At 48.2% G+C, this 21,813-nt stretch overlaps 1 protein-coding gene across 1 annotated transcript in view; it reads left to right on the top strand.

Annotated features, from left to right (window-relative positions):
- LOC138514262 (tubulin alpha-1C chain-like) overlaps positions 1-17,436 on the top strand; it is a 142,375-nt gene extending 124,939 nt beyond the window's left edge. The window contains exon 4 of the mRNA XM_069629635.1: positions 16,180-17,436. Within this exon, the coding sequence (XP_069485736.1) occupies positions 16,180-17,157 (978 nt within the window). The 3' untranslated portion in view covers positions 17,158-17,436. The remainder of the gene's footprint in view (positions 1-16,179) is intronic.
- The last annotated feature ends 4,377 nt before the right edge of the window (positions 17,437-21,813 follow it).

The following is a 21,813-nucleotide window of genomic DNA, read 5'->3' as shown; positions in this document are numbered from 1 at the left end:
CAGTGTCCTCTCTTCCCGCCAGCACAAGGTTCTCATGTCCCCCCCAATCCCAGCCACCCCCACCCCCCTGCCGATACATGGTAGGGTACCGCGGACATCTGGGAGGAGTGGCGAAGTATGGATCCCAAGGTTGCACATGAACACAGCAGGTTGCCAAGGAAGTGTGGTTGATTCATTGACCAGAGTGGGGATTGAAGAGACCAAACGTGTCCCTATTTGCACCCATCCTGCTCACCCATCCTGCTCATCACAGCAACAAAGAAACGATGGCTGTACATCATTCCTGGTCCCTTCATCCCCATCATTGATGTATTGCAGGTGTGAGAAGTTCACTCAGACAACCGTTCAGACCCTATCGTGATGAGTGTCAAAAAGATACAGCTGCAATCAATGGAACAAGTCGACTGCCAATGACTTTGAAGACAGCTGAAGTCACAACTGACACCATGACAGACATGAAGTACATAGGCCTTTCTGCATGAAGTTATGCAGACACTTAAGATTTATTGCTGGCAGACACGAATAACAGGCTTATGACTCGCATAGAGGACTGATGCACCTATGCCTTCGCAAAAACCGCAAGATGCACAAGAATACATATGCTCTGCTTGCTGACGCTTGAGCGCAACTAACATGGACGGCCATATAAATCAAGATGGAAGCCACAAGTACATTGGAGTGAATGGAGGAAGCCGAGGATTGGAAGGTACAGAGAGGCTGAACCTGATGAAGCTTGCAGACCAGGCTTCCAGTGTAGCAATATGCACAGCCTTGCCAACTTCAAGCTAACAGATATAGGACACCTTCATAGAATACAAGCTAAAAATCTTCATAATTGCAAGTGGGAGAGATCCATTTTGTGGTCCCTACACACATGACCTGAACCTGAAAGACTGAGCCTGTTTATTTAAGCCAGACTGAGGTGGCTGTTCCCATCAAACAGATATAAAAGTAATACAAGTTCAAAGCTGAATGTTATGTCTCAAGGCCTAGGAGATGGGTAACTTGTTGAGAACATGCAACAGCTTTGGGGCTGTTCTGCATTTAGCTTGGTGACTTTCCAAAGCTCCAAGCCTGAGAAGACCCTTTTGGCAGTCCCCGTTCATCTTTCATGTTACTCACACTTTGTGGCACTGCCCAATCACCTCACACTAACCTCTAACACTTGTATTCGCAATGTTTAGAGGTGGTGTTAAGAGGAGCCACCAGATGTACTTCACCCAGTTATCAAACTAACCCCTTGTAGAATGTGTATATAGCTTACCTCGCTAACCAGTCCCAACCCTAGTTATGTTTTTCTAGGGGTAACTTCATTTTATAACTTCACATATTAACAAACTGGATGACTGCCTCGCAGCGAACGAGCGAAAATTTAAAACCACGTGTGTTTTTTGTAACCTACGTGAAGCTGAACCAACACGGCACTTGTGCCATAATCACTGGGGCTACATTCAACTATTAGGGCAAGATAATGGGCCTACTTCTACAGTATAGAGGCACCCACAACAACTTAACTATTTACTGCAACTGACACGTACCAACGGGAGTGGGCAACACACTTGCCTCAGCACAGGACCATTTAATTTAACACGCTCGGGGACCCCCCGCCCCCTACAAACGCCATGAAGGAACTTCCACACATTGTAAATATTGATTGCTTTTTTATCACTGCATCGGTCGGGCACGCAAGATCCTCTGCACAGAAGCAATAGGTTAACGCACCATGGAACCCCATTAACGCTATGGAGGACTTTCCTCATTCTGTATGTACTGAGCACTGGATGTAGTTTTCACTGTATTATTTTGGCACGCTACTTCTCTAGCCTACTAACCCACGAGCACAGCCAACACGGATCGGTGGCATGACCGAGCCGTGTGCCCCATTTCTCTTAAAGCTGATTAATTGCACCTAATGGAGGCACTAAGAAACCCAAACTAACCAAAGAACTATTAGCATTAGGACCAACACACGAGAATTCATTAAAACCTCAATCTCTTTCCACATAGGTCTCACCCTCTACCATTGCTGAACATAAGAATTTCAATTCCAACCTTCCGGGAACACGGTAACCCTACATTTGGTACATTTTACTTAACCAACCTCATTAGCTTACGCAAATCTTAATTAGACCAACAAAAAAGGCAACTAAAGCGCAATTTATCTTTCTCTCTCCTTTTTTACCTCCCCAAACTAATTAACAATTTTATTCCCCTGTTGTATTTTGCTAATAATGCCATGAAACAATAACAATTGCAGAATGACTATAATTGACTGACAATTGTAAAATACAATGGTAATTTAACCCATATGACCAATTAACATACACACAAATGCATTGCTAATCTGTGAATGTCACACCGGACAAATGTCAAGGGACTAACATTGTTTATGAACTTGTTAACTATGGTCTCGCCGTCACATACTGACAACCAATTATGGGCTTTAATTTAATAATTATGAATGTTCCTCTGTCACCACTCACCGTGCACCATGTCACTAATATGCAGCATTGAGAAACACCTGAAAGGTTGAAACACATGTCGCCACTAATGGAATAAAAGTATATCACATCTGTACCACATATGAAGTTTTAGCAAAGAATGAGTGACAACCAATGTGTGAATTACTGAAGGAAAAATAAATCAACAAATGTTGCAAACACCTAACGTGTGTGGAAATTGATACTCCTTGGATACTAAGGAACTGCTGTCCAGCGCCTAAATTCAAGTTTTTGGAGCTCAGTAACCCAGAACAACCCTTGCAAACAAAGGGACCTTAGGAGCTTGGTCCCTCTGAGATCCACCTGACAGGCGGCAGGCAACGTAAAGAAGATGGCAACGCGCACACTAGCGCAAGACCCACAGTCCTAAACTCTCAAACCACTTTAACTGGTTATTGCTTACTACCAGAGGTTGACGGTTGGGCGTGGAGAGCTCCTTACTGCAAGTTGTCGGTATACTACTAGTGACGTAGTTGGAGCTGTGGAAGGAGTTTGTGAATGGGCGTTCCGCCCAGGAATTCCAGGAGCCGTTGCTCGGAAGATCTGAACATTGTAAGCGCTGCGTAATATGAGTGAGGAATGGGGGGACTTTCGAGTAAGGGACCCAAAAACGTGATAATGCGTCATCAGGAAGCAGCAAAATCTTTGTTACGGAAGGGTACCAATGGGAGAATGCGCAACATATTAATCGGAAACAGTTGGCAAGCGGTTTACCAATGAGGTGACAATTATTCATACCCCATTGCGGGTACCTCTGTAGTCGTCAGGAGAGGCCTGGTTGGTGTGATATTTTGAATGGCACGGTGAAGGCATCGGTCGGTGCATCGTAGTGTACCGTGGATATGGAGATTCCGTCCAGAGTCCATTGTGAGACAGATCAGTGTGCCTTATGAGGTGGCCTGAGAAGTTAATAAGCAGGCAAGGCAATGACTTCTACATAGTGCGGTGTTATAAAAGCAGTTGGTGAAATATGAAGCATGGAATTTGTATCCTTTTTTATACTGGGTACGGGTATGGTTAATTAAGTATGGCATGTGAAGTATTTGTAGGTGTTTACACATTTTTGAGAAACTGCAGGATTGAAGTATGGACGTTTAAGTAAATATGGTAATTTATATAAAGGTGGGCAAAATGCCATTCGGTTATGGTTGAGCCGCAATAATGAGTGCATATGGAGTATAATATAGATGTGGTTTTCATGTTGCTTAACTAGATATAACCCTTTTGAGTAATTGCAGCTGGTAGGTTTCTCAACGCAACAAACTTTTAGGGTTTTTTATTTGCATTTTTAAAGCGCTCACACAGCCCGCGGCCATTGAGGCGCTGTTACATGAATTGTTTGTTTTTTTTAGTTGCGTGATTGTTTTTTTTTGTGCGTCTTAGTTGCATATTTATAATGCGCTTCAATACCCAGAGGTTTCTAAGCGCAGACCCGGAGATCGAATCTTTGTTGCTTCATGTCGTCTTGCTTCCAAGGCGAACACGTTGCCACTGAGCTATCCTCCCGGGACAGGTTAATGAAACATTCAGGTTGCAATAAGTGCGACATTGACTTTTAGGTTATTATTGGTACAGGTAGAACCTTAACAGGTTATGGACTTTTAGGTTTAGTATGGCCTATGTTTCAAGAATTTCGTTTGGTTTATATGACATAGAATTCCGTGTTAGAATTCAATATTGTCAAATGTCTATGCATATTTTAAAGGTATGTTGGGCAATGGGTAGTATGGTGATCACACGTTTTACAGTATGATCAGCTTGAATGGCATGCGTGTGATGTCATGGTCGGCATGGGTAGTGTGTGTCACGCCATCATAAGTTTGGCATAAATGAATGGCATGTGATGGTGCCATGGTCTGCATGAATGGTGTGTGTGAGGAACACCAGTATGACAGTTTGGTAGGTCTGAATGGCATGTGTGGTTCCATGGTCGTACGAATAGTGAGTCACGCTTGGTCAATAGATGTGGTTAATCTAAATGGCATGTGTGAGGGATACCTAGTCAGTGCTGCGGTGTGCGGGCCGCGCCCATTAAATGAATGGTATGTGAGACATGCTAGGTTGGTTTGGATGGTGTCTAGATGTTCACGCCAGGTTAATAATGTGGTCGGTATGGGTGGGTGTGTCTCATGCCTGGTTTAAAGTATGGTAGTCTAGATGGCTCATGAGGAGCGGCATGACAGCAAATGGTTAGAGAGGGAAGGACGCTTTCCGGGTTGAGGAACCTGTCTAAAAGGGAGAAAGGACGCCTCTCCATATTTTCCGATATGCCCACTCTTTAAAAAGGGTGCGTTTGTGTATGCTGAGTGATGGGATGCTAAATGGCCCATCTGCTTTGTGTGTGTACTATGAAGGGGAAGTAGATGTGTTGTGTAGTGCCCGCTACCGGATGATGGAAGAGTGACTGTTCAGGGACACGTGTGTGGTGTTGTAAGGGAAGGAGATGTGTTGTGTAGTGCTTGGTTTGCATGGGGGAATGTTTTGATGTCATCTGGAGTGTTTGGTTGTGAATGATAATGCTTGGTGAAGGTTCCTAGCCCAGGCAGTTGGGAAGCCCCTGCCTAGTCGATGGGTGGGCCAGTGTTCTTGTCCTATGTAACTTACTTGTATTGATGTAACTTAAGAACTGGTATTAAACCTAAGAAGCAAGCACAAGCTATCTAAGAGTCGCATCATTTCAGTTCCCTTACCTGTAATTCAGTCTTATTCAGCCCTGGCACTTGGTAAAATATGACATGCTAACAGCATGAAGACCATCCGCGATATATGCATGCCATCGAGCTAGTCCCAGGTGCACACTTTGATGACTCCATTCCCTTCCCAGTTGGTATAGTCCCAGTATATCCAAATTTGACACCTCGTATGATTCCATTTTAACTCACTTCACTTTTGACTTCCTGAGTATATTCCCATTATATTCCTAGTTTGGAAATGGGTAGGCTCCTAGTTTGCCACAGGTTACGCAATCGCAAGACCTTCCTGTTTGGCAATACCAGTATATTCCAGACAGTGGACCGTCCCAGTTTGTGGAGCACCATATAACACTCCTAGTGGCACAACTCACTCCCAGTGTGCACTGTGCACTCCAATCCTACTTTACAGTCCAGTATTCTATTTTACTGAATCGCAATATCTCACCAGTTTACTATCCCCTCTATTTACCAGTTGAGCCACAGTTTGTGTGCGACTGGTGCACAGTACCAGTTTGCAAAATGTCAGCATATTTCCAATTTCCCGCTGTACAATTCTTTATTATGCTGTGCTATTGCACAATTCATTATACTCCCAGTTTACTATTTAGCGATTCTTGTAAACTCCTGGTTTGGACAATTCTGTGCAGTTTCAATGCCACAACTATATTTGAAGTTTGCACGTTCCAGATATACTTGCTGTTCATCTTCCAACATAGTTCTGTTTTCCCAGGTGGTATATATTTACAGTTGGACACCCTTCAGAATTAATTTGCACAATGCCATTTTACTGCCAGTACCTTCCTAGTTTGTGCAGTGTTTAGACGCCTCGGTAGATTAATTTTGAAAAACCAGTATACTCCATGCAGTCCGGTGTACTCAAAGGGTGCCAATCCCAATACGAGTCCAGCTTTTACAAACTTTGTTTAGGCCCAGTTTTACGATCCCAGAATGCTGTTTTCATTACACCAGTATAGACCTTGTTTCAATACCTTTTGTATGTTTTTAGAATCGTTGTATATTGCCAGTATGAGTCAGCGATTTTGCATAGTAGCTTAGCGCATATAATAGCAGTATATTCCAATTTGCACAATTCCAGCATATGCCCAGTTTACTGCTTGGTGTACTCCTAGTTCACATTGAACAATTACAATATACTCTTCTTTAAACCGGGCAAACCGAATCCTTTAATGGTAAACTGTTCAGTTTGCCCATTTATACTTGCAGACTGATGATCACTGCATGCAGTTAGACAAGCCTTTTTGGCAAACTCTGTATACTCGGCAAAATCCTGCTCTATACCAAGTTTGCAAAATCCATTTGACGATTGAGTATATTGTACATTTGACCATCTGTGTACTCCTAGAAGGAAATCCTGTATAAATGGTTTGAAACCCCATGGCATGGCAATCTAAATTCGTGAAACTCTAGTGTGCTCCCTGTTTGACAATTTAAGTTGCAACCAACTCCACAAAAAGTCTGACAGAAAAGATAAACCAATCTTTTTCGTCTCGTTTTTGGGTGGTCTGCTTTGGTTCACATCTGGTGCATCGGGTTTTCACTGTTCGGTCTTCGCCCTGTATCCTGCAGGCAATATGTTTATGTATCTCTGTTATTAGAAGTTTGAGGAGTAACTGGACTCTTACTCCATATTGTCAGGTTTGCGGTGCGTGTTTGGGCTTGGTTACCCAAAATATTTCTTAGTACAGATGCTTTGGGCCTTCTATTCCAAATCTCAGTTCCCAGCTTGATTTCTTGGAATCTGCTTGCTCCTTCCAGATCCCTTCTCTCTGGAATCTGGTGCTCCTCTGCAGGCGTTCCCTCTTGGCCCTGTTCTGAAGATCGATGTTTTTTCTTTCTTGTTCTGTGCATGTTCCTAGGGCGTTCCTCCCTGGAATTTTTTTCTGCTGCAGTGGTTCAGTTACTCTGGTTCCATTCTCTCCATCAATCAGCTTTCCTTTGTTTTTCTCCCATTCATCAAGGGACGTCCATCCTTGACGTCCTCCATAAAACCTTGCATGGGCACACCTGTATTGCTTCTCTCCTTGGATCCTCTACCGAGTTAACAGTCCGGATCCGTGAAAGGACATTTCTTGTGCAAAGTTACATTTGTTCAATAAAAAATGCTTATCCACAAGCATTCTTCCACCTAAGAAAACCCTCTCCACACATCTGATGGTCTTGTAGGGTGCAAATGGTGAAACTGTTGCCAGTAGCAGCTAGTAATGGTGTTCGTTGTTGCTAATGACCCTTCGTTTTCCTACTGTTACCAGCGATACTGCCCACCCCGTAAGTCGGCACCAAAATAAGCCCTGTAGACTGGAATCCCTATACAAGATTTGTACACTCACTGGCATGTGAAATGCTTACTAAAGCCAAAGTATGACAGACTTCATGGCTTGGCTTCATGGGCTTGGTTGCGGCATCCACGTTTTCATTCTGATCTTCATCAAGTGTCCTATTTCTGCTGCATACGTATGTAACCACCATCGGCTAGGGTGACCATGTTTTTAATAGAAAATCTGACAGGCCACCAACTTAAGTGGATACTATGACTGCTCCTTAGTGGGGAAAAGGGGTGTGAAGGCCGTGGGGAGTCCGTTATTCCCCTAGATATAAACTGTACAGATGTGGCTGTGATGATGTTCAAAATCAAAGAACCTTTCCTCTGATTGATTAGACCAATTACATTTTTTTTTTTTAACTCTCCGGGCAGACATTCCCCTTCCTGAACTGTCCTGGCAAAACCTAGGATGCCTGATCACCCTACCATTGGGTGGGGGGTGGGAAGTGGGAAGTGGGGAGGGCAGGGTTAGTTTCCTATAAGGACTGGAAGAACGTATGGGTGAAACGAAACCTGGTCATACATGGGTTGAGATTCTGTCCGGAGAGACAGATGTTTTCTTCATCAAGGTTTTTTCAGTGAAATGGTTTGGACTGGCACTCCAACTTACTATTTAGTAAGGTAAATGTCAATACTTTGTAGGTATTCTATGATCGGGTAAAAGGCCTGCTGATTTAATTGTGTACATTTGTGAATTATCTGTGCCTGACTTAATGCTCCGTTTTTAAATGTCTTCTGGTCATTGTAAAGCTCATCTTGAAAGAGATTGGACGCAGAAATTGATCAGGCCTGTTGATTAGTGACGGCTCTTAAACCAAATTAATTAGTATTTCACTAGTTTGGGCAGAGGCTATTGGGGCCAAACTGGTATAGAACCGGGGTCTGCCACTTGCAGCTCTCCCGATGGCTTGGACACCACTTCCATGATCCCTCAACCCTCTACCTTGCTGGGAGTTGTAGTCCAAAGGATCTGGGGATCCGAAGGTTGCAGACACCCCCCACCCGCTTTCCCCCAGTTTAGAAGATCTCCATAAGAGTTCTAGAACGATGTTCGTAGCATAGCCTACTGTTCCTAAACCTTGAGTCCTCCCATATGTGTAGTATGGCACGTTCTGTGACTTGTCCTGACATTAATCCAGATTTCTACATGTTTTCTACATAGGTTTGTTTTTTTTATCTTTAATTGGGAGTTTGGGGTCGAGAAAGCTGCCAGCCTTTTATCAATCGGGTCCTGTCATTTTTTTAAATTATTATTATTTTTTTTTTCTTCGTGTGCTCATGGTGAATTTTACATTGTCTGCTCTGCTACCCTTCCTTGCAAAAATAATGGTCATGAAGTCTGCCAAAGGTAATCGGTATTGCTCCTTGCCTCTGCAAAATGGCACAAGGCCAATGATTTGCTAGATTTCAATGGAATGGCTTAAACTGCTTTAGGTGGCTCTCAATTGCAAAGATATTTTTTGTATGTGTAGCATGTGTGACACTTGATTAAGTGAAATAACATAAGATTTCTGGAATATTAACAAAACCATTAGTTTACTATCAATGTGTAGAATACTTGCTTGCTTTACCTACTTTTACAGCCATATGTGGGCAGCGCTGTGACCGCAATGTTCGCCAGCAGTTTGAAGGAATTCTGTTAAGAGTTAAACCCGCATGTAATGGGCTATTTTAGTAGATTGGGCTAGTATTGCACACATTGTTATTAGTACACATTATTTGCTTCCTATTCTGGACATCTGATAAGTGTTTGTCAGCGAAAACATGTAATGAATTGACAATTAGTGTAGCCACTAAAATAATGCATTGAAAGTCTTTTGAAGTTGAGATCTAACAAAAGAAGTTTAAATGGTACATTATTTTCTTCAAAAGAAAGTTTCATCTGATTTAGTAATTGTTGTAAGCCTTACTTGGAGCCACTGTTTTCCCCAGTAAGAATCTGGCACTGAATTGTCTCTAGTGCTTTGAATTCAGTTTTGTTCAACTCCATAGGTCAAATCTATTCTAATGCACCACTTCCACACTCTAATATCTATACACTGTGAATGTCGAACATTTTGTGAAGTCACTATCACAAACCAAACAAAATCTTCTTAACCTCTCACAAGCTGGACAGTACATGTTGCCGGCGGGCCAGCTAAGGCAGTAGGAGGGACCTGGCACTTTTACAGATGGGGGCAGGGGGCGGTTAACGCACCTGGTATGAGTTATACTCCTACGTCCCTTCCCCTTTCCTCCATACTTGTGGGACAGCTCTCCATCCTGTGGGACGGGACCGGAGCACTTTGTAAAAAGCATCCACATATTTTTCAAAAATGTGTCCCGCTCTTTCCTGCGCGGGGCCCGGCATGCGGCCGTAACCCCACCCACTTTGGCTCCGCATCGCCCATCAGTCCTTTTCTCCGCTCGATTGGGGCCGGATGCACTTGCATCCTCGGAAGATTTTCTTCCCTTTTTTCCTTTCTGGCTCTCGCTAGCGTTCGTTTACTAGTCTGTCTTTCAAATGAGACTTTGCAGATTGTTCATCGTGTCACCGTCGCTTCGCGAGGGCGGATCCCCATCCTCTTTGTTTAGAGTGTTTGGGTCCGGAACACCGTTGGGACTCCTGTTTTTACTGTGACTCCCTTTCGGTCCAGGCACTTGAACGTCGGTTGGAGCGGTGGGAGGAGGTGTTCCGAAAAACTCCTCTTTTGCATTTTGAGGCGTTCATCGACGAGAAGAAAAAATGCCCGGTAAGGTCTTTACTTTTCAGAGCATCCCGACCGGGGGAATACCTTCCTGGGGTTCCTCTCGGTCCGGGAGGGGCGTTGATCGCTCTGTTACCGGGGTTCGCCCTATGGTGCCCATTGGGCCTAATAATTCTACTGGAGTTTTCTCCGAGGGTCTCCGTAAGGGGCCTGTGAACACTGGAGTACGCTCCGAGGCCCCTCCTGTGGGGGCTGTTTGTAGACCCAGTTCTACTGAGTCGTGGGGCACCGGAGTTCACTCTGACTCCTCTGTCGGCTTCCCTCAAAAACAAAACCGGGGTGCGCCCCGAGGCCTTGGCTGGGCTTGTAGTTACCGAACGGATATTCGAGGCCCGCACAGAAAAGGCTTTTACCGGGCCTGAAGGCTAAAGCTACCAACAGTTCTGAGAGGCTGGTCAAGGCTTTGTCGGTGAAAGCGCACCGTTCCCGCTCTTGTGGTGACACCAGATCTGTTGAGGGGGCAAAGAAGCAAAGTTCTTCTTTTACCGGCAGTGCCGAGGTCCTTACTTCGAAGGCTCAGTTGGTGGTTGGTATGTCACAAAAACATTCCAGGCCTCATAGTACCGGCTCGGCCGAGGTTCCTTATGTTAAGGCCAAGATTAAGACCCCTGTTCCATCAACTGGGACCTCTGCCTCACTTTCTCACGTGCCGCAGTTCCCCTCCGATTAGGACAAAATGGCGCCCGTTCCCGCCATGACCACGGCAGCCATTTTAGGCGCTACCCCTACAACTACGCCATCGGCTTCTGGTGTAGGGCTCGGTCTCTTGAGTGAACCTAAGGTCCCTTGTGCGCATCCTTACTGGCTGGTTTTTGATTGGAACGCCCGGATGCCTCTTCCGCACAATGTTTCGTTGCCCGCGGGGGCGACTACTTTGATTTATGTGGATACGTCGGTGGAGGGGCCGGTGTGGGACCCTTCCCCGTTACGTCCCTGGATTTGTCCACCTCAGGAGAGGCCTCCTCAGGTCCTGAAACAATAAGGATGCCTTTTTCGGTAAATTTCAAGCGCTTATGCGCACCGACCCCATGAGGGAATTTTTCAAAGGGCTTTTCAAAGAGATGTGTCCACCGGCACCTCCGGGTCCACCTGTTCCTCCGGTGGTTCCGCCGGTGCCTCCCTTGCCAGTGGTGTCGCCCCCCCCCCTGCTCTCCCCCCCCTGCTCTCCCGCCTTTGCCGCCATTGTCCCCAGTGGACAAGGCAGTGCCTGACACGGCTCAGCAGGATCCTGACAATTCAGATGACCCTCAAGGACGATCAGGACAACAAGGACCTTCCCCGCTCTCAGAGCCTTTCATGACCGGGTACTGGACATGAGTTTCTTAGATGTTCCGGTGCCCGGGGCACCTGCTCCGCAGGAGGGCGTGCTTTCTGGGGCATTCACCCTGTCTCCTTTGGAGCGTACCGGCCTGTTCCTGCAGAAGGACGTTGTGGCCGAGGTCCGAAGAGTCTGGGAAAAGCCACTCGGGACTTTTTGTCAATAAAAAGATTGACGCGAGCTACAGGCTGCATTCTTCGGAAGAGGTGGCCCTGTTGTCTTGTCCGCCTCCCTCCTCCACAGTGGTGGCTGCGGCCACTTTGCAGTCCAGGCCTGCAGCAACCTCTTCCACGACGGCTACTCAGGTTCTGGGAAAGGAGGACAAGCTCCTCGACTCCCTCAAGAGGAAAATCTTCGCCAGCTCGGCCTTGCAGCTCAGGCAGGCCAACGCCAAATTGATATTGGTGGGAGCTAACATGCGGATGTGGAAAGGTCTGTCTGAGTTTGAGGAGCACATCCCGATCGAGAAGCTGGAAAATTTCAAAGGAGGCCTTTCCGATGCCAGGGTCTTAGCCCAGGATCTCCTGGACGCTGCGGCTCATCACGTAGACACCTTGGCTCGGGGCCTAATGCTTGGGGTTGATGCCTCACGGCAAGCTTGGCTGCATGCCACTAAATTTTCTAAGGAAGTGCAAGACAAGGTGTTGGACCTTCCATTCGATGGTAAGGAGCTTTTTCAGTCTTCTACTGCTGTAGAGCTCACCAAAACCAAGGATAGCACTCAGACGGCTAAATCATTGTCTGTTCTGGTTAAAGCTCCTTTCAAATCCCAGAGACCGTTGTCGCAAAGTCGACCTTCCTCTGGTTTTAGGGGCTTCCTCGACCGCAAATCTCGCAGAGTGGATACTCCTGCGGGGAATAACCGCCGTAGACAACCGCTCCTCAGCCTCCTCATCAGGTTCAGGTGGCACCGCCACCGATAAGCCTGCCAAATGAGGGTTTTCCGCGCTCGCACGAGACCCCGGTGTGAGGACGCATTGTGTCTCATTGGGAGGCGTGGCAGACCATCACAGAAGACAGATGGGTCTTTCCAGTCGCTCGAGCGGGCTTCCGCTTACTTTTACCCCCTACCTCGCCCCCTCAACCCTCCTTTTCAGCTGTCGGGCTTACCCTCCCTCAAGGCCGAGGTTCAGAAACTTCTGGACCTCAGAGCTGTGAACCCGTTCCCCTTGGGGAGCGAGGGGAGGGCTTCTACTCACGGATGTTTACGGTGCCCAAACCCAACCAGGCTGGCCTACGCACCATCCTAGACCTTTCCCAGTTCAATCTTTCCCTACCCCAAGAGAAATTCAAGACCAAGAGAAATTCAAGATGATCACGCTCGGCCAGATTTGCTCCTCTTTGCAGATGGGCGATTGGCTCAGCGTGGTGGATCTTCAGGATGTGTACATGCATATCCTGATTTGGAATCCACACAGGAGATGCCTCCGCTTCTCTTTGGGAGAGGAGCACTTCCAGTTTCGAGTGCTTCCTTTTGGCCTCGGCTCGGCTCCGCGTGTCTCCACGAAGATGTCGGTGATTGTGGCCCATCTTCGTCTCCAGGGTATCCATGTGTATCCTTATTTGGACGACTGGCTCTTACGCAGCCCTTGTCCGTTGGCAGCAGCGGGCAACCTCCAGTCTCTCCTTCAGCTCCTGTTCCATCTTGGGCTGTCGGTGAACTGGTGGAAATCCTCCATGATGGTCTCACATGACCTGATCTTCCTGGTTTTTCGTTGGAACACAATCGACTGCAGAGTGTATCTGACCGGGGACAGCATGGCGGATCTGTTGGCCACGTGTCAGATGTTTGTGCAGTCGGAGAGCATGTCGGCCTGGTGGTTCCATAGGCTTCTGGGCCTCATGGCCTCGTGTGTACTGGCTCTTCCTTTTGCTCGTCTCAAAATGAGACGGACCCAGATGGCTCTTCGAAATTCATGGCGTCAGGCAGTGGATCCGGATAATGATTCCGGATTCCATGAGAGTGGACCTGGATTGGTGGTCATCTCTCAGCAATCTGTCTGGAGGCATGGGGTTTCAGGACCCGATCCCCACGGTGACTATCACGACTGACTCTTCCCTCCTCGGGTGGGGTGTGACGTTAGATCTTCTTCAGGTCTCGGACCTCTGGTCGCCTCAGGACAAGCTCCTGCACATAAATCATTTGGAGCTTCTGGCGATCTTCCTAGCGCTCGGGGCGTTCAGACCGCTCATTGTCAACAAGGTGGTCCGCATAAGAACGGACAATGTGGTATCAATGTATTACATAAACCAGCAAGGGGGAACAAAGCCCCCCCCCCCCTTGTGGACCTGTCCATCCAGATTTGGGAGTGGGCCGTGCTTCATGGTGTCTGGCTGCTTACAGTGCACATCCCGGGCCAGCTGAATGTCACAGCGGATGCCCTCAGCCGGCGGACAGTGGTCAGCTACGAGTGGGAGTTGAAGGCGGAGGTCCTATCATGGATTTTCTCGCATTAGGGCACACCAGAGGTGGATCTCTTCGCAACGGCGGTGAACAAGAAACTTCCTCAGTATGCCTCCAGAGGGGGGCTGGGAGCCTCCTCTCTGGGGGATGCTCTCGAGATTCCATGGCACAACATGAGAGCTTACGCCTTCCCGCCTCTGCCTCTAGTTCACCGTGCAATTTGGAAGTTGAAGAACTCTGGGAACTGTTCCCTTCTACTGATAGCCCCGTGGTGGCCGGCCAGGTTTTGGTTCTCAGAACTTCAACACCTGTCGGTGTCTCCGCCGATCAGGTTACCAGTAACTCCCGATCTTCTTCACCAGGGGGAACAGATGTGGCACCCCTCCCCACAATCGCTCAGCTTGGCGGCATGGTGCCGGAGTTCGTCTTTAGAGCATCTGAGTTTATCTGCGGATAACATGCGTATTATCCAGGCAGCCAGGAAACCCTCGACCAGATCTCAATGGTTTATAGTCAAAATCTCCAAGTAAAATCTCGGGAAAAAAAATATCGAATTTTTTTTTTTCAATGCGTTTTTTTCAAAATGGGGGTTCCCCCCCAACCCCCCTTTTTTCATTTTTTTTTTTTTTTATTTTACCCCTTTTTTTTTACTTACCGGATCCCAAAAACACATATATAAATAAATAAATAAATAAAAAATTCGATATTTTTTGTCGAGATTTTTAGTTCGTGCTTTTTGTAATTCGAGATTTTATTTTCGGTATTTTGACCGACCACCGATCTCAATACAGGAGTAAATGGCTCAGGTTCTGTTGGATCCAAAGGTGTCCACGATTGACACGGTGCTGTCCTTCGTGTCCTCCCTAGCAGACTACAGACCTTTGTTCTTATTCTCTAACCCAGTGGTGAAGTGGCATTTTGCTGGCTTGACACACCTCTACCCTCCGGTTGGTAATCCGCACCCGCCATGGGACCTAAATGTAGTCCTGACGGCGCTGTGCCATAAACCCTTTGAACCAATGGCTACGGTAGACGTCAAGTACTTGTCTTGGAAAGTGTCCTTTATGGTTGCCGCTACGTCAGCAAGGAGAGTGAGTGAGCTCCAGGCATTGTCGCTGGGAGTCTTTTCTTGGTCTTCCACAAGGACAAGGTAGTCCTTCGGACAAACCCGGCTTTCCTACCAAAGGTAGTGACTGAATTCCATCTGAATCAGTCGATCTCCCTTCCGGTTCTTTTTCCGAACCTGGCCTCAGAGGCTGAAAGAGTCCTACACTGTCTTGATGTCTGAAGAGCTCTTAAATTCTACCTGGACAGGACTTCCGAGCTTAGTTCTTAACTTTTTGTGACCTTCGGTAACCCTCGGGGCAAGCCGGCGTCTAACGCAGCTATTTCCAGGTGGATTGCCGCCTGCATCAGTCTTTCACCATCCAAGGGCTGAAACCTCCTAAAGGTATCCATGCAGACCTGGTACGGGGCAAGGCAGCCGCAGTTGCTTTTCAGAAATATGTTCCCTGGGAGTCCATCGCTAGGGCAGCTACTTGGGCCTCCCCATCTGCTTTCTGTAAACATTACTGTCTCGACATGAGCTCTAGAGCTGACGCTCAGTTGGTCGGGCTGTGCTGAAGAACCTGGTTCAGTAAAGGGTATTTCCATCCACCGGTAGTTCCTGTAAGGAGTGCTTGGGAATCTCCCACAAGTATGGAGGAAAGGGGACGGGACGTAGGAGTATTACAAGGTTAGTCACCGTAGTGACCACTTTACTCCTAGTCCCCTTTCCTCCATACGCCTGCCCGCCGTCCCCTCTAATAAGGTTCCTCTGTTATTGCAAATGGGTCTTTGTGCCGGGCCCCGCATAGGAAAGAGCGGGAGGACACATTTTTGAAAAAAATGTGGATGCTTTTTACAAAGTGCTCCGGTCCCGTCGCACAGGACGGAGAGATGTCCCACAAGTATGGAGGAAAGGGGACTATGGACTAGGAGTAAGGTGGTCACTACGGTGAGTAACCTGGTAAATACTTGTTGAATTGGATGCCATGTACTGGATTAAACTCAGCTGGGCACTTTTTTCTTTTTGTACAATGTATGGAGAAGCCATCGTGATTTGACCATACCTGACATGCAGTTTCAATGGCAGGCTCTTTGAGATTTTCATGCAGTGTTTTGTGTCTTCTACAGGCGGACCAGTGTGGTGGCCTCCTGGGGTTCTTGGTCTTCCACAGCTTTGGAGGTGGAACAGGTTCTGGATTCACTTCCCTGCTGATGGAACGGCTTTCGGTGGACTACAGCAAGAAGGCAGTCTTGGAATTTTCCATCTACCCATCACCACGGGTATCCACTGCAGTGGTGGAACCCTACAACTCTATCCTTACCACCCACACAACACTGGAACACTCCAACTGCTCCTTCATGATGGACAATGAAGCCATCTTTGAAATATGTAAGAACAGCTTAAATGTCGAACATCCCTCCTACTGCAACCTCAACCGGCTGATCGGGCAGGTAGTGTCGTCCATTACGGCGTCACTGCGGTTTGATGGCGTATTGAATGTTGACCTTGTTGAGTTCCAAACAAACTTGGTGCCATACCCTAGAATCCACTTCCCTCTGGTCACCTACGCACCCATTATATCTTCAGAAAGGGCTTACCATGAGCAGCTTTCGGTACCAGAAATCACCAACTCTTGCTTTGAATGTTCAAACCAAATGGTGAAATGTGACCCTCGGCGTGGCAAGTACATGGCCTGTTGCTTGCTGTACCGTGGGGATGTGGTGTCCAAAGACGTCAATGCATCCATAGCTTCAATTAAGACCAGAAGATCAATCCAGTTTGTAGATTGGTGCCCCACTGGATTCAAGGTGGGGATTAATTACCAGCCCCCCACAGTAGTTCCCGGGGGAGACCTTGCTAAAGTTTACCGTGCTGTCTGTATGTTGAGTAACACCACAGCGATCGCTGAAGCTTGGGCCCGGCTTGACCACAAGTTTGACTTGATGTTTGCCAAAAGGGCTTTTGTACACTGGTATGTTGGTGAGGGAATGGAGGAGGGGGAGTTTTCGGAAGCACGTGAGGATATGGCCGCCCTTGAGAAGGATTATGAAGAAGTGGGAGCCGATTCCACTGCTAATGTCGATAGTGACAATGATGACTACTGAACGTTATACACTGGCTAGCTCTAGTCCACCCCCGGTAAATTTGAGTGAAACTGTGGGTGATTTGGTTCTATGTATATTTTACATAGCAGATTTTCAGTCCCGTCAATACCTGATGTTTAAAAAAGAAAATAAAAATATATATATATATGTAACTTTTATGGGGTATAGGATAAAACACGCTTCAGGCCAAATCACTGTTGGTGTCTTTTTGTACATGTTGCATCAAAACGTTGTTAAAATATAAACCTTAATAGTTTGTTAAATAAAACTTGAATAGCACTTTTTTTTTTTAATAGTCTTACTGCAGAGTTGCAAGTGGTCGTCAAGCACATGAGGTTGATTTTAAAAGATTTTTGTTGAGTAGTGATGCATTTTGCAAAAATTGGTGCTTGGCATTCAGTTCTGTTTTTTTGGACTTGTCTAGGCAGACTATCCCCAAATAGACTAGGCCTCATCAAAAGTATAGGTGGATGCTTCTAAAAGGGTATTTGAGTATGTAGGGCATAGATTGTTGGCATACCCATGTGAATCTGTGATGGCGGTAAGAGCTGGACCCACAAGTTCTGAATGGGAAGATGGGAGCGACAGTGCTTTGCTGCTGGAGCTAGCTAATGTCATACCTATGTTTATGATATGATATGATATGATATGATATTTGTAACGCGCCTATACACAAGTGTTTCAAGGCGCGACGAGGCAGGGAGGGAGGGAAACAAGGGGAAGACAGACAAACGATCCTACTAGGCCAGGTGTCATTCAGATCGCGCAAGTGCAGAGGTAAGGGGAAAAGGAGAAAGTGCAGGGGGAGGAGGTGGGGGGGAAGTGCGGTACAAGGTAAGTAGCGTAAAAAATAAATAAATAATAAGTAATAAATAAAAGGGCCAGCTGGTGGCAAGTGCGAGGTAAGTGCAGAGCAAGTGCTGGGAAGGGGGCTGTAGGGATGCAGTGACAGTCCCACAGTGCAGGGGGAGCCAGGGAGGCAGTGCAAGTGGAGAGTGGCTGGGACCTGGACCGAGGTCGCTGAGAGTGGCTCAGATGCAGGTTTAGTGCAGAATTCAGTGGGGAGTTAAGCAGGTTTAGCAGGGGAGAGGGAGAGAGAAGGCAGAAGCGAAGAGGAAGGTTTTGAGGTGCTTCCGGAACCGGAGATGGTTCTCCTCAAGTTTCAGGGAGGCAGGAAGGCTGTTCCAGAGGGAGGCCCCTGCTGCGGAGAGAGATCTACCCCCAGCTCGTTGCTTCGAGAAGCGGCTGACCATGAGGGAGTTGGAGAAGGATGAGCGAAGGGCTCGTGAAGGAAGATATTTAGGAAGAGAGAGTTGAAGGTATTTAGGCCCCAGGCCCCAGAAGGCCTTGTGGACAATGCAGAGGGTTTTGAACTTAATCCTCGCAGCCACTGGGAGCCAGTGAAGAGATTTCAGTCCTGGAGAGATACGGTCCCTGGGCTTGAGGCCAAGGACAAGTCTCGCAGTTCTGTTCTGGATAAGTTGCAGAGGGCGGAGAGTGGAGGCAGGCAGATTAAGATAGAGGCTGTTACAGTAGTCCAGCCTTGAGAGAACCAGGGCTCGGGAGACAGTGAGCTTCTGGGGGAAGGAGAGGAAGGGAAGAATACCTCTGAGGAGGTGCAGCTGGTAGTGTGACTTCTTAGAGACGTCAGATATATGAGGAGAGAAGGAGAGTGTGGAGTCGAAGATGACCCCAAGGTTTTTAGCCTTGCAGGTAGGGGCAGGAAGGGGGCCAAGGGAGGCCGGCCAGAGAGCTGCAGGGAAGGAGGGAGTGGGTGTGCCGATGAGTAGAATCTCAGTCTTACTGGCGTTAAGGCAGAGGTCATTGGCGGCACACCATTCCTGGATAGCAGACAGACAGTCGGAGATGAGGGAAGGAGAGGAGGAGGCCGAGGGTAGCCTGAAAATGAGCTGGGTATCGTCCGCATAGCACTGGAAGTAGGGGCAGAGAGCGGCGATGCGGTGGGCAAGGAGTGCCAGATACTGGTTGAAAAGCCAGGGAGAGAGGTTGGATCCCTGGGGGACACCACAGGTGGAGAAAAAGATGTCAGAGAGGAAGGAGCCCATTTGGACCTGGGAGGGTCGACCGGAAAGGAAAGAGGTCAGCCATGCCAGAGCCTGACCAGTGATACCCAGGTTATCACGGAGACGGTTGAGCAGGATGGCATGGTTGACAGTGTCAAAGGCAGAGGAGAGATCGAGCAGAATGAGAACACAGGGAGTGTTGGAATCGAGGTTCAGGAGCAGGTCCTCACGGATGTTCAGGAGAGCAGTTTCCGTGCTTCGGGCCGCTCTGAAGCCGGATTGATGGTCATGAAGATTACCAACAGATTCAGCATGGAGGTTAAGCTGGGAGATGGCCAGTTTCTCCAGGAGCTTGCCCAGGAAGGGAGTGATGGAGATTGGGCGATAGTTGGCCGGGCAGGAGGGGTCGGAGGAGGGTTTCTTGAGGAGGGGGTGCACAAGGGAGTGCTTGAGGGGGGATGGGAAGACTCCAGAGGCGAATGAGTGGTTGCAAAAGGCAGCCAAGGCAGGAGCCAGGGAGTCGATGTGGTCCTTGATGGTTTTGGAGGAACAGGGGTGAACCTGTTTAGACGAGGCTTTCATAGATCGGACTTGTCTGGAAACCTCATCAGCAGAGAAAGGTGGAAAAGCAGAGAAGGAGGGCGGAGGGGAGGCTGCAAGAGAGCAAGAGGAAGAGCCGGGAAGAGAGGGAGGGAGGAGAGAGGAGGAGAGCGAGGACAGGATGTCCTGAGTTTTTGAGATGAAGTGCGAGGCCAGTGCGGTGCAGAGGGCCTGGGAGGGGACAGGAGAGGTAGAGACTGCAGCAGGGTTGGCCAGCTCCTTGCAGATTTTAAAGAGTTCGGCCGAGTTGTTTGATGCCTCAGAGATGCGGGCTTGGATAAGGGCTCTCTTCTTGGTGAGAACGGAGAGCCGGTATTGCCTTTGGAGCAGGCGGCAGGCCAGTTTGTCAGAGGATGAGCATGAAGCACGCCATTTCCTCTCTGCCACCCTGCACTTGCGTTTTAGGGTGACGAGATCCGAGTCATACCAGGAGTTACATTTGGCTTTGGGCTTCAGGCGGATTCTCATGACGGGGGCAAGGATATCGAGAGTATCAGATATAGAGGAATAGAGGATGGAGAGGGCGGTGTCAGGGTGGGAGTCAGCCGAGGGGGGAGGAGGGGGCGAGAAGGTAGCAGCGAAAGCCTCAACTGACACGCGCTTCATGGGTCGGATGACCGAGAAGGTGGGTGGCAATGACGAGGGTGGCTTTGCCTGTGGGGTAGGGAGGGAGAGGTGGGAGGATAGGAGAAAGTGATCACTCCAGGAGAGAGGAGTGGAGAGAGGGAGGGAGAGGGGAAGGTCAGAAGAGATCAGAGCATCAAGAGTGTGCCCTGCAGAGTGAGTAGGCCCAGACGGGAGGATAGAGAGTGAGAGAGAGTTGCAGAGTTCGCGAAAGAGACCAGTGGGGGGACAGGAGGCATCGAGGTGGATGTTGAAGTCACCGAGAAAGAGGAGTTGGGTGGTTGAGGACAGGAGTGAGGAGGAGAGGTCAGCCCACTCAGAGAGGAAGGATGAAATTTGACCAGGTGGCCGATAGATAGTAGCCACGGTAAGGGAATGGCTAGGAGAGAGAGAGAGTCGGCAGACAAGACATTCAAAAGAGGAGTAGGTCTGCGTAGGAGTGACAGTGGCAGGAATCCACTCAGGGAAGATAAGGGCAACACCACCCCCTGAGCGGTTTGGCCTAGGCATGGAGAGGATCTTGTAGCCGTCAGGTAGGAGTGTGTCGAAGCTGGTGGCAGAGCTGGCAGTGAACCATGTCTCAGTGAGACCGAGGACGTCGAGGTCCAGTTCCTCAAGAAGGCGACAGATATCAGAGGAGTGCTTGATGGCAGAGCGAGAATTTAGAGTGGCAATGTGGAGAAGGTTGCCACCCTTGAAAAACTTCCGGGGAGGGGTACAGATCAGAGGTACGCCCTGCGGAGGTGTTAGAGAAGGAGTTGAAGAGGGAGCAAGAGAAGGGGCAGGGAGGGAGGGGAGAGGCAAGGTAGCCGAGGACAGAGGAGGGGGGACAGCGGGAGCGGAGAGGAAGTTGATGAGGCGTGGGAAGCGTCTATCAAAGAGGTGAAGGTTGGCCTGCGGGCCTTGGACCAAGACGGTCCCGTTAGCATAGACATTAATGATGGCCTTAGAGGAGTGGAAAGGGGCCAAGAGGACATCCCAACGTGTGCCACCATTAATGGGAGAGGAGGAGAAAGGAGAGAGCACAGCGACCATGTGAGGGGTCCATAGGTCAGGTGAAGGCACGAAAAAGAGAATGTCAGTAAGAGTTTCCCTGGAGCAGGCGCTCGTGTAGGTGTCAGCGATAGGGAGGCCTGGGTTGGAGACCAGGATGTCCTTTTTAAACTTTTTCCTACCAGATTTAGTGAGGAGTTTCTATCGGGTTTGGCATTTCCAAAAGGAACAATACTTCTAAACCACAGTGCCCTATTGAACTGGAAAGGGCTTTGTGCATTGCAGCTCCTGCGGAAAGTCCCATAAATGACTGGGAGAACACATCTGGTGTGCATTAGAACTCAGTTTGCTGATCCTCATTTAAAGGTAGCAATTGGCAAATGCAGATTAATTCTGCTGTCTATTTAGCTTCAGT

This window comes from Ambystoma mexicanum, chromosome 12, assembly GCF_040938575.1.
Source record: "Ambystoma mexicanum isolate Mex_15411 chromosome 12, UKY_AmexF1_1, whole genome shotgun sequence".
Lineage (NCBI taxonomy): Eukaryota > Metazoa > Chordata > Amphibia > Caudata > Ambystomatidae > Ambystoma > Ambystoma mexicanum.
Note: the sequence above shows the minus strand (reverse complement) of the source record. Positions and strands in the feature narration are given on the sequence as shown.